Here is a 13,170-nt window from a genome sequence, read left to right on the forward strand (position 1 = left end):
TGGAGTTTGGGACCAAACAAACACGTAAAGGCAGGTGCTGCTTTGGCCTCCTGTGTCATCAGCTAACATATGGAAAGGCTGTTAACTCAGAGCTCCCACAGCTGCCCATGTAGCTGTTGTCCTGGCCTGATCAAGGCACATTCCATAGGTTCAGAGAGAAACTTGTCCTGACCACAGCCCCTTGGCAACTGTCCACACCTGCTCACAAATGCCTGCTTCACCATTTTAGGCACAGGAGCACACTATGTTAGGGATGTAGATGCAATCTGCTAACAGTGTGGAATCCTCTGTCAAGGCTATCATCTAAACACATCACTCACTGGTTACCTCTCTTTATCATCCTTTCCAAAGAAAGCAATCTTTGTCATCTATGAATAAGCCTTTTGCTGGCCTCCCCTTCTGTGTTGTTCCCTATTTTCCCATTGTCCACTAAGCTTTCTGCTCCTTAACCCATCAACTTTGCGAGCCCTTCCTTTCTCCTTCAAAGCTTAGCATGCTTTTGTCTTGTATTCCAGTTGCCATTTCCAGCTCCTCTCCCTTCCCATGGGAAAGGCAGCCTACATCTTTCTCTTTCATTTCCTTGCTGCGGCCTTATTTCCTTATGCCAACACATGGTTTCTACTCCTGGAACAAGCATTTTCTTTTGCTACATAAAATATTAGTAATTTTCAGCTATGCTTTGATATGGGTTTGTTTTTTTAGCAGTTCTAAAAACAAAAACAACCCCCCCCTAAATAGTTCATGGTCACCAAAACAAAGAGAGACTGTGAAGGCCTCCTTGTGGGGTCTGAACTGGCAGTGATGGACCAGGGATGAGACCTTGGGGTCATAGTAGATAACTTGATGAAGATGTCAACCCAGTGAGCAGCAATGGTGAAAAGGTAGGGTCGCCACATTTCAAAAAGTAAAATTCCTGACACCTGCAAAATTGTTAAGCTTTTCGGGGGGGGAACAAACCCAAATTGGGGGAACCTATCCCCCAAAATAGTGATTTTCAGCTTTTTGAGCTGTTTCCACTGCCTTTTCCACCGTGTTTTCCCAGACATTTTGCCGATTTGGTAAAATCCCCCCCAACGCCATTTTTACACCCGAAAACTAGGACATGTCGGGAATTTTCCTAACATATGGCAAGCCTATGAAAAAGCAAATTCCATGCTAGGAATCATTAGTTTTGATTAGAAAACTGCTGATACAGTACACAAACCTATGGTGCAACCACATTTGGAATACTATGTCCAGTTCTGTTCACCTCACCTCGAAAAGGATACTGTGTAGTTGAAAAGGTTCAACCAAAATGTTCAAGCGGATGGAACAACTCCCCAGTGAAGAAAATCTTGCAGCGTTTGGGACATTTTAGTTTAGGGAAATGCCAGGCAAGAGGTGACATGACAGATGTTTATAAAATTATGAACGGCACACAGAAAGTGTTCTTAAAACTAATACAAATCTAGCTAGTTACTGGCTTTCTGTAAGGTTGGTTCCCAAATGGCACATTTGCAACTGTGGCCCCAATTCAGATAATGTTATTTATGCTTGAGTTCCACTGAAATGGATGGGACTGAATTTGTCACACTGATTCTACCTGGATTAAAGTCAGTAATTCCAACTGATCAAAGTGGCAATTCTATTTAAACATGGGTAGGATTGTAATTTTATCCAGATTGAGAGTTACATGTGAGATGAGGGATTGCCATGTGGAAAAGGTGGCATTGATAGTTGTGGAGGAGATAGAATTTTGGCAGGTGTAAGCTACACCTGCTGAAATCTCATATTCTGCACAAGTATTGACAGCACAGGACAACAGTCCTCTCCTCTTTTTAACTTACCCACCCTGTTCACTAATTTGGGATCTTACCTATTTCCCTTTAAGAACATAGGAACATTAGTTGTTTCATTTTAGGGTCCCCCCTCTCTCATTCATTCTGTCTAATGTGTTACAAAATACTTATTCACTCAGATTTCCTAAAAATCATAGTCAGCCATTAAGATACACAAGAAGTTTCTTTCTTCATGCTTTTTCCTCAGCTTCTTCCATATTGCTTTTTCTTACAACATGCTCTAAAGTTACAGTGATTTCTTCTTGTGCTGAAGGTCAGGTTGCGTATATACACTAGAGGAAGGCTGTGGAAGAGTTTTGTAGGAAATAACACAACAGAGATTAGATTGCCATCGGCTATTAAATACATAAGGCTGAACTCACTGAAGTGCCCAGACCCTGATCCAGGATAAATTCCTATGACCCCCAAAAGTGCACTTAAAATGTGGATTTCTGGAATGCAAGCCAAATCTGTATGAGCAACATAGCAGTTGTGTGACTAGTTTACATCAAGCCTCCAGGAGGATAAGGAACCACACAGATCAGCGGCTGCAGCAAAAGGGATCACAGGGGACAAAGATGACTACTTTATTTTTTGGAAAGGGTGATAAGGAGAAGCTTCCTGATTTCTCAATGCATATTTACTGAATCACCGCAAAGTCTTCCAAGGGTTTGTCAGTTGCTGGGTTTGTGCATGGAGAATGATGTAGACATCAGAGTCTCCAGGGTTTTCCCACTCTCAAGTTTTCCCCTAAATCTGAATTCTTTCTGAGATAGACATAAACTATTCCATTGCTACATTTCATGGATTTTTAGGTGTGACTCTGTCAAGCTTTTATGGATCATAGTTTGAGAGTTTTGAATTGCTTTTGTTCCAAAGATACTGTAACCTGATCTCTTTGGATAAGGGAGCGCAGAATCCGGTTAATTTAAGAAATAGCTAGAGGATGGCAGCAAACAGAAAACCTTGCATTTGTCAAAAAAACCCCCAAAAAAACAAAACAAAAAAGGATTTTTGATGGCGGACAAACTTATAAGGCTACAATCCTATACCCACATATCCGAGAGTAAGCACCATTAAACTTGCTGAGATTTACTTCTGAGTAGCCACATGACCCGGAAGCTGTCTGCAGACAAACGCCGGCTCCCTTGGTCTATAGAGCAAGATGAGCGTGCAACCCCAGAGTCGTCCATGACTGGACCTAATGGCAGGGCCAGATTTAGATGAAGAGAGGCCCTAGGCTACTCCACTTATGAGGCCCCTCCCCATTCCCCACCCTCACAGCTAGAAGAAAATGGAAGAGTGTTATAAACAAAATTGAGTGAAGCTAAGGATAATGACAGGTATTTAAAATTCTACAATTCATATTTTCTCCTCTAAAGGACATTACATATTATTGTTAAATACCATGGTGATTTTAAAAAATGCATAAAATTAACACTGAAAAACTTTTGCAATAACTGAACTTTGTAAACCTTTTGTGGCCTGGGCAGGCCTGGAACTACATCCCATGTCTTGTTTCTCTCTAAGGAATCAAGTTCAGCCTTCATGGCATTTAACCATGGCTCGGCATCCTCTGAGGTTAAACTTTGTACCTCTTGGAACCTTGAAGGTTCCCAAACCTTCACTGAGTTACTAACAACAGCTGGATGTACTGTGACTGTTTTAGCAAACTCTTCAGCATACCTTTTGGGTGGTTTACCCTTTGTGGCCCTTTCAGATCTGCATACTTACACAAGTCTTCCATGCTAGACTTCTCCTATTTAGGGCAGCCCGCAGTATATATATATATTCTGCCTTTGATTAGTTATCATTTAACTCTTAGGGGAAACAATTAGCATACACATCATGTGCATGGAAGTTGCCGAACCAATTAACCAACCAGAAGGATTACTGTTAATAGCACTGGGCAGGCCGGCTCGTCCTCTTATATACCTGCTGGGATTGACAAGGCATCTCACCCTCACCTGAATCTCATAGCTCTCCTGTAGCTGCCTCTGATTAGTTATCATTTAACTCTTAGGGGAAATAATTAGCATCACACGTCATGTGCATGGAAGTTGCTGAACCAATTAACCAACTAGAAGGATTACTGTTAATATCACCAGTTTTCCTATAACCTGATGTTGCTGGATAGTTTTGAGGAACTGCAAAAGCATTTTTAGTTTGATTTCTGTTGCCACCCTGGAACTTTTCTTTATTAGTGCCACTTTGTTTTGTTCAATTCCTTGCAAATGAAGGAAAACAACTTTTCTGCTTGTATATGTTGATAATATAATTTTGGTTACTGAGGACAAACAAGATTGTACAAAAACAAGATTAGGTGCAGGCCTGGCCAGGATATAGGCATTCTGACTGTGACAATGGTGACCTGTGTGCTTGCTTGCTTGATTAACAGCTGTTGGGAACTTCAGGGTCCCTGCTCTCCTTTCTTATGGTCTTTTACTGGACCTGGAGACTCCAATAGAGAGCACTCCATGTCAAGAAGTAGGGCAAGTGGGCACTCTATCAGATGGCAGGGCAGGAGTTACATGGAGCAGGGCCCAGGAGTTACACTGGCGGTGCCCATTGTATGCCTTACTCTTCCCAGACCTGCTCTCTTTTGGCCTGTATTTTGGAGCTTTATAATTTAAGAAGAGTTTGGAATAACTGGTTGACAAGTCTTATCAGTTGCTGACGTATGGGCAGATTTTATTTGCTGCTATTATGTGCTTCTGGTGCACCAGGGTTTACACCAGCGTAATAGAGTTGGCCAGGATGCCAGAAGGGATACAATTTACGAGCTTTCTCTATTATCTGCACAGCAGTTGGTGTTCAGTCCACAGTGCAAAGGCTGAGCTGAAGCATTCCCTGCTGATTACCTGCATTCAGCAATAGGGGTCGCTGTTTGGTAGCACCCAATTGGTTAGCTGTCAGATTCTAGAGCTCCCTATTGGTGGCTCTTAGGTAATTCACAAAATACAGAGTCCATTCATAAAACAGTGTTCATTCATAAAGCAGTAACATAAATCTCCATTGTTACATATTGGGTATATATTTCAGTGGTTGAACGTACAAGTTTATGGCCATGCTGTAGTGTAGTGCTTATGCGACTGTGAATAAAAGGTGGCTGGGCTCATTGTCTCGGGGTTTTTTGGGGGGGGAGAGGTGACAAAACTGATTTCCAGTAAGTGCCCCCCTTTATTTCCATAACAATTCCTCGAGTCTGTACTCTGAATGGTGACACCAGGGACCTAGAAGGTGCAGGGCTTGTCAATCCAACCCCTGCACAGTCTCATCAGGGCTGACCTTAAGGCAATTGGAGCAATTGGACCAAATTGGGCCTTGCGGGCCACTCCTAAGGGGCCCCCTGCACCAGGGCAATATAGATGGATTTTATTTATATCTATAAGATTTTGCAGACTTTGGCTGTGAACTGGGGCCCTACAAAAAAACAACAACCCCAAGTTGCACCCCACAGCTTCAAATTGGGCCCCACTGGCTAGTCCTGAGTCTAATAGATGCTGGACCTGAGTTGCCCTGCCCTTGCATGAAGTCTTGGGTTTACAATTTTGGGAGAGGGGAGACTGCAGCACTGGGGAGTGGGCAGGCTGGAGAGGCCCCCTAGATTTAGAGGCCCAAGTTGTCCTGCCCTTGCATGAAGTCTTGGGTTTGCAATTTTTGGAGAGGGGAGACTGCCTCTGGGGAGCCCCCCTAGATTTAGAAGCCCTAGGCTTCAGCCTACTTAGCCTATACATAAATCTGGCACTGCATAACGGTCAGGGGTACCTTTATCTTTACCTAGGCACGTACACCACATTACTGGTTTAGAATTCTTGCTGCTATTTATGTTACACACACACACATACACACACACACACACACACACCCCACCCTTCTTCCGAGGATCACAGGGCAGTTTACAACATAAAAACATAAAAAATGCACAACTGTCCTGCGCATGCCTACTCATGGCGACCACCATGTATGAGTGGCATGTGTCCAGGGTGCTGGCATAGTCCCTGATTGGTGGGCTTTGGTTAGTTGTTTCTGGGGATGTGGGAGGGGGAGGAGCATCTGTACCCTTTTTGTGCCATTTGGGGATGTTCCAAAATGTAAATCCTTCTCTCCTCCTGGGCTGAGCAGGTACAACATACAGGAGCCTTTGTGTCAGTGTAGCAGTCACAAATCTTCCACTTCCAGTGTAACTGGAGAATAGGATTCCTTTGCCTTTCCTTTTTCAGCTGTAGGAATTCACTAGTGGTACAAATCAGATTTTGCCATCTTTAAAATAGAAATATAAGCGAGGATGGGGAATCCCAACGAGGAGATCATGTATAAAGTAGGCATAACTAGTAAAAGTGTGGTAGACTTGTTGATGTCAGGAAATCATTGAGATCATGCTGTGTAGGATATTGAAACAAACTCCGCACATCACTGTAGCATCCCAAACAAGAGGCTGTCTTGGTCAATGATCAGTTCATGAGATCAAAACCCAGCCCTTTTCATGCAGTAAGTAGTGTATAGTGCTCATTACAGTTGGCCATGTGGCAAAGTGGTAATCTGATTTCTCCATGGTGGAGCCAGTTTGTTGGGACGTGAATAATCTTTCACCTCAACTTCAGCACAGGCTGAAAATCAATTCAGCTATGTGACCGAGCAATTAGATGGTGGTGGTGTGGTGGAAGCGCACAGAACTATCCATGAGGCCAGGTTTTTTAGGCTGGAATCTGTCATAGAATCGTCGAATTGTAGAGTTGGGAGGTACCCCAGGGGTCACCTAGTCCAATCCCCTGCAATTCACAGCTAAAGCATCCATGACAGATGGCCATCCAACCTCTGCAAGGTCGCTTGTGGTTGCTTTTCAATGTGGGGCAGGAAGTAGCATTGTGAAAGTTTTAATGATACAGACACTGGAAATGCAAAAACACCATTTAAATATAGTTTGTGAAGATGACCTGTATGTGTGAACAGTCCTGAGTATGATTTAAATGTCTCCAGGGTTGAGAGAAACTGCTTGTCTTTCCTTTTTGGGGCAAATTATTACATACGCAGTTAGCACTATTCTGAAACTTTGTACTACAGAGACAGATAAAATTATATTCTAAAAGTACGGTCAGTTTTTGTTTTGTTTTTGTACAGAAAGATATGTGAATTCTTTCAGGCTCATGGGAATTAAATGTTTCAGGGTTTATTAGCCTAATTCTTCTGTGGCACATGGGAAGAAAATGATCTTTTCTTCATAAGCAAAGGATCCTGGCCTTGAAAGAATGGAGCAATGTTAGTTACATTTGGTTAAATAGTTATCTACTGCTGTATTTTTGTGAACTCTTATTGTATGCGGGTGGCATTCTCGCCTTGCTCTCACGGTAGTTGCCATTACAGTTTATCAGACATATTAAACCCCCCCCCTTAAAACAACAACAGAAGAAACATGCAAAATAAACAAGGATGTGATTGAAAGCAGTAGCGAACTGACGTCATCCTTTTAAACTGCTGCCAGCTTGCTTTGTTTATTGATGAGATCTTTGTGATAATAAGGTCTTTTCTACGCCCAGATGAGAAGCAATGGGGCTAAGTAGTCTTTACTTTTGTTTTTCCATTCCCATTTCCCTCTCTGCTTCTAATGCACTTAGGCTAAAAGTAACCTTGTAATGGGCTGAGTTCCGGTAACTGAATAAGATACAGGCTGAGAGAAGGAAAGAAGCATTGTAGACTTCATGACGAACTGTTTCAGCACAGCAACCTGAGTGTTTAAGGAAATGAAGCAATGCCCGTTTATTATATTTGCAGTTACTGTGACAACAAACATATACTCCCCCCTCGCCTCATACATCATTCCTGACTCCATTCAAAGCCTTTGAGTCCGGCAGACAGAATTTTCTCTTAAGCCCTTTTGCATACCTGACAATATAGCTCACATGGTGTTATTATTACCTCCGTTGCAAGGACTGAATTAGGTTGTTTATTCAAGTCGTTTTGAAAGGGTAGCAGTTGTGCTGTCTGTTGACACCTGAGTGCTAAGCCTAGCAACGCAGTGTTTAGGTAAGAGAACGGCCATTTCCAACTGCAGGTTCTACAGTCTTGAGGCTTTCAGGAGAGCAGCTGCTTTCACCATTATTATTATTATTATTATTATTATTATTATTATTATTCTAAAAACACTGCTACTTTTACCATACTTTTTTTTAAAAAATCAAGTGTCTAGGCATCATTGATGTGGTGGGAATTTTGAAATGGTTGGCAGGAAGTATCTATTAAAAGAATTAAAAAGAAGAGATATTTGAGATTTCTCACCCACGACACTGAGCCACCTCCTGATCATGGAAGAATCATAGGCTTGGAAGGGACCACAGGGATCATCTAGTCCAACCCCTATAGTAAAATACCTAACTACAGATTCTATAATCAGAGTGCAAATACAGTGATTTAGTTATCCTAACTAATCTTTCACCGGTAAGATTGGTGGGAAATGCCCATTTATTTTATTGATATCCCACGAAGGAGCTCAAAGTAATGTATCTGAGTTCCCCTCTCCCCATCTTATCCTTACAACAACTCTGTGAGGTCAGTTTAGGCTGAGAGATTGTGACTGACCCAAAGTCACCTTGTGAGCTTTGTAGCCAAATGGGGATTTGATCTTGGGTCTTCAATACTATCCACTACACCACACTGCTTGGCAGTCACAATAACTTCTGCCTTAAGAATAGATCTGACTTGTGTCACTCTGTTCAACATTTCTTATCACCCAAGTGAAAGAGAGTAGAATGAACAGGCCTTGGTTCTTAATGGGGCACACTAAAAGCAAACACTGTCTGACTTTCAAATCTGTTTTGAAGCTAGGCTTGCTCCACTCCCCTACTGGTGGTATGAAGCAGCTAATGTTTCTTCAACGTTTCTGGTGACAGCTACAGCTGACAGCTACATCTTGGTGAACCGCAGTATAAACCCTGCCTCCAAGCTGTTGCTTTGATTATAAGTGTTTGATTCCTCTCATAACATATTCCTGCAAACTCCGCATGAATCCCCTTCCTTCCCAAGATAATGGTGCTACAATTCCCTAGTGCTGATAGTCATTGGAAATAATTGTGCTGATTTCAATTAAACTGCCTTTCATTTAAAGCAGATTAGCATTGTAGTCTTGATCAAAATAACAGTCCAGTGCAGCGTGGACAGTGGATTCACTTAAAGGGTTTGTTGTGTGGGAATCGAAAGAGAATGATGCTGATTGAAAATGATACGATCTATAAGCATTCCAAGAAAGGCTGTTTGGTGAAAGGCGGCGAAAGAGCCTGTCTCTATGCAGTGCTGACATTTGCAGCGGGAAACATGTTGATCTGTGGCTGTTTGGAAAACAAAACTTCATCCCCCATCCATATAAATTTTACACTGTAAGGACTAAATGCCACATCTGTTACCGTATAGCAGATGAAACTGAATAATCTCAGTCTATATCCTGCCCTCTCCAACTAGACTTCATGTTGAAGGCTCAACTACAGGATACGCAGCACAATCCTATGAGTGCTTACTTAGAAGTTATTCCCATTGAGATCAATCTAAAATGGCCCTAGGGCTATTTGGACTCATAAATATGCCCGGGCAATTTTAACAGATTGTATTAATGGGAGAGATGGAGATCATCCCACTACACATTCCTCCTGTCACCAGTGTGCCAAGGACCAAGTGACAGGAAGATGAGCAACCATCAGATAGAGCCCCTGAAATTATTGAGATGGTGAAGATGATAAAACAGGAGAGTTCTTGTTGCTCGCTAATCTGCATACATCTTCTTTCACTTTATTGGCTCTCCCCCACCTTCACCTTGCCATGAAAACAGAAACAATGAGAGAGAGAGAGACTGAGAGAGAGAGAGAGATGGCGAGAGTACACAGGCAGGTAAGCAACTGATTCTCCCTATCTAGTCAATTCACCCACCCATTCCTCCATTGAATGTCCAGGAGAAGCAAGAAATGGGCAAAGAGATTGCCAGCAGGGGCCCAAGGGGAGTACCCTCCCGAAATAATATGGTAGCAATGAGTGGATGCAGAAGCATGAAGTTCAGGATAGCTGTGGATGTGGTGACCCACATGTGTCATTTTGTCCTGGCTGCATCTGCAGTCCTGCCAGTGAAGTGAATTTTGTGGCTCTGTTGTGTTCTGGTCTGATGCCAAAACCCGCAGGGAAACCAGTGAGATTGCAGACTAAGGCCTTTTTGGACTTGAGAGAGCTTTAGAGCCTCGATGGGTCAATCCTCTGGCCTGTAGATGGGTACACCTCCTCCTCCTTTCCATAGCCTCCCTCCTGGTGTGCTCCCCACACTGCTGGACTAGTGGTGTGCAGTGAGAGGCATCTAGTTTTGGGGGCTCAGGGGAAGGTGTCTGTGAGGGGTTAGGCTCTGGCCTGTAGGCCCTGGTGGTCTGGGAGGTTCCTCTGGGAGTTCTCGCCCAACCACCTTGGGCACACTGGTCTCCCTATCTTCTGCAGTCTTCTCTCTGAGTCCTGACCCAAATTCTGGTCCTTATCTGGTTCCCCTGCAGCTTACAGCATGGGTAGGCAAACTAAAGCCTGGGGGCCGGATCCAGCCCAATCGCCTCTCTAGGTTAGTTGTGGGGCATAGGAATTCGGTCATTTCCCCCCTCAAAATATAGCCTGGCCTCCCACAAGGTCTGAGGGACAGTGGACTGGCCCCCTGCTGAAAAAGTTTGCTGACCCCTGGCCTACAGCTCTGGGACCAGATCATTGCTGGGCACAGAGGTCATGACAGTCTCTGCCAGCAAGCACTTCTTTTCCTACTAAACTCCTGTAACAGTTAAATGCATCTAAAACTGGGGTCCCCACTGTGGTGCTCATTGACACCTGGACATCTCGGACACCCCTGACATAAAAATAATGTTGTTTTAAAGGATTGCCTAATTCCACACACACCCTTTTGCCTGTCTTTTATTTGTTTAGATGTGTGTAGATGTTTTGCCTGTTTTGAGGGAGTTCTGAGCATTGCTAGTCATTCTTCCATGAACTGGAACAGTTTCTCAGATTTTCAAATGTGCCCCCAGGCCCAAAACAGTTGAGGAACTCCTGATCTAGAAGGTAGTTTATGAAATCCAACTTTAGACAATGGGATATCGGAGCTGGGCTTAAGGCAACGCAAAGCTAGGCCTCTGGAAAAGCTCACACCGTGTGTGGGTGAATTGTGTGAACTGCAAATTGGTAGAGCAGATTTACACCCCCCCCCTATAGTTCCTTGAGTTAAAACAACATTTAATATATATGATTGTGAAAATAGCTTTTCTTGATCTTTCTGTGTGGCTGAAACAGGGCTAAAATTCCAGGAGATATAGAAGATAACAGTGGCTAAGTGTCAAATAAACACATATTTTAAAATGCTATCATAAAACATTACAGGAAGGAAAACAAACTGTAGCTGTTACATTGTTCTTATATGTTTCCAGCACGCTGCCAAAATGAATTCTTTTGGAGGTTAAGAAAGGGGCCAAATTCAAGCAATGTCTGGGTATGTTTTTGCTTAAAGTGGAAATATATCTTTTGACAGGACGTGAGGTTCTCAACCTTTCTTTTTATAAATTAGCCATTGTAAGTGGCATGAAGAGAAGGTAATGGACAACTTCACAGCAGACAATAGCTTCAGAGTAAAGGTAAATTAGAATAAGTAACACTAAAACTGAACTTTATGCACAATAGCTTGGAAAGCTACAGAGTCTTGTTTTATGCACAGAGAGCTTCGGTGTTGTGACATTCTAGCATGAGGCTGATTTGAATTCTCTGTGACAATGTTATTGCCCATTTGCTCATGCAGAATCAGCAGCCTTGATGTTTAAGTTAAAGAACCGACAAACACCTCTTATTCCCACTCTTCTTGTAAACACTTAAAACTTCAAAAGTGACAAGTATTTACAAGAAGGAGTTTTTGTGTGCTTGCAGGCATACGGATCAGGCCAGTTTAAATTCCTCAAACATCCCTTGCACCCACTCTGTAAACAGTCATCTGCATACTGCCCCCAAGAAATTTGCAGCAGAGAGAGCCCAATTCTTTAAAAAAGAGGCTATATGCATGTGAATTTAAACATAAAACGTGTGCTAAATATGCTGCCTAATCGGTGCGTATACACCCACAATGGAACCACTAAATAGTTAACACTGTAAGAAGTTGCTCACTGTCTTGGAATGTGAGGAATATTTGTGGCAGTTGATAAAGGAGAGGCCACAATCCATACAGGACACATGATGGGTTTCCCCCACACTTCCCCTTAAGAACTGAGTCACCGCTGTGGCCGATGTTCTGATTGATTGATTATTGATTAAGCATGGATTGATTAAGAGGAAGAACCATTTGCCCTGCTGCCTTTCCTTTCTTGTTACCTTGCTCAGCGTGTTTTAAAGAAACACTTGCAGAGATGGTTCTGTGTGGTTCAATTACCACTTTCTACAAAGCAATCAATGTACAATGCCTTGAATGGTGGGGGTGTAACATGCAAATGTAAATAAAGAAACAGCATTATTTATAAAATACAGAATGTTGGTTAGTATTCAATGTAGTTTCGCTGAGAGTAAAGGCAAAGGTAAAGAAAGGGTCCAGTTGTGACCGACTGTGGGGTTGCGGCGCTCATCTCGCTTTATTGGCGTACAACCTCCGGGTCATGTGGCCAGCATGACTAAGCCGCTTCTGGTGAACCAGAGCAGCACATGGAAACGCCGTTTACCTTCCTGCCGGAGCGGTACCTATTTATCTACTTGCACTTTGATGTGCTTTTGAACTGCTAGTTTGGCAGGAGCAGGGACCGAGCAATGAGAGCTCACCCCGTCGCAGGGATTCGAACCGCCAACCTTCTGATCGGCAAGTGCTAGGCTCTGTGGTTTCACCCACAGCACCACCTGCGTCCCTTCGCTGAGAGTAGGCAATTTCAAATTAGTGAACATGGCTAAGTTAGGACCATTCATTTCAACAGGTTTACTTTGAGTAAAACTTAGTTGAATTCCACCTGTTGTGTTTAATTTACTCTAGACATTACCTGGGTTATCTGGAGGAATGCAATGGATGGAGGTTGCAAGCCTTGTAATACAATATATTGATGTCTACTTTGTTCTGATTCACCTACTGCAGGTTCAATGCAGAAGTTCATTTTTATTTATTTTTGTAGTCATCGTTTAATAATTACATTAGTGTGTTCAAGGTACTTGGTGTATAGAATGAAGGAGACAGGCAAACATGTCTTGCTGTTGCTTTATAACCTCAAAAACAAAAGAAAAATTGAGTGTGGCCCAGATACAGCCTTTACCACATCTTGGCCCAACAAAATAGATGGCTCGTGACACAGGCTAAGCCTTTAATGGATCGCGGCTTTAATGACAGCATAAT

General features: G+C 42.9%; 1 protein-coding gene across 7 annotated transcripts in view; it reads left to right on the forward strand.

Annotated features, from left to right (window-relative positions):
* Nucleotides 1-13,170, forward strand: part of FILIP1 (filamin A interacting protein 1) — a 78,382-nt gene that overhangs the window by 4,006 nt on the left and 61,206 nt on the right. For 2 of the 7 annotated variants that reach the window (XM_083431135.1, XM_083431138.1), the window contains exon 2: nucleotides 9,634-9,692. The exons of 4 other annotated variants lie outside the window; for them this stretch is intronic. In XM_083431135.1, the coding sequence (XP_083287261.1) occupies nucleotides 9,639-9,692 (54 nt within the window). In that variant the 5' untranslated portion in view covers nucleotides 9,634-9,638. Of the gene's footprint in view, nucleotides 1-9,633; nucleotides 9,693-13,170 lie in introns of those variants that run through there. One more of the 7 variants, XM_083431134.1, reaches the window with a different exon arrangement.

This window comes from Podarcis tiliguerta (genome assembly GCF_965153285.1).
Source record: "Podarcis tiliguerta genome assembly, chromosome: 3".
NCBI lineage: Eukaryota > Metazoa > Chordata > Lepidosauria > Squamata > Lacertidae > Podarcis > Podarcis tiliguerta.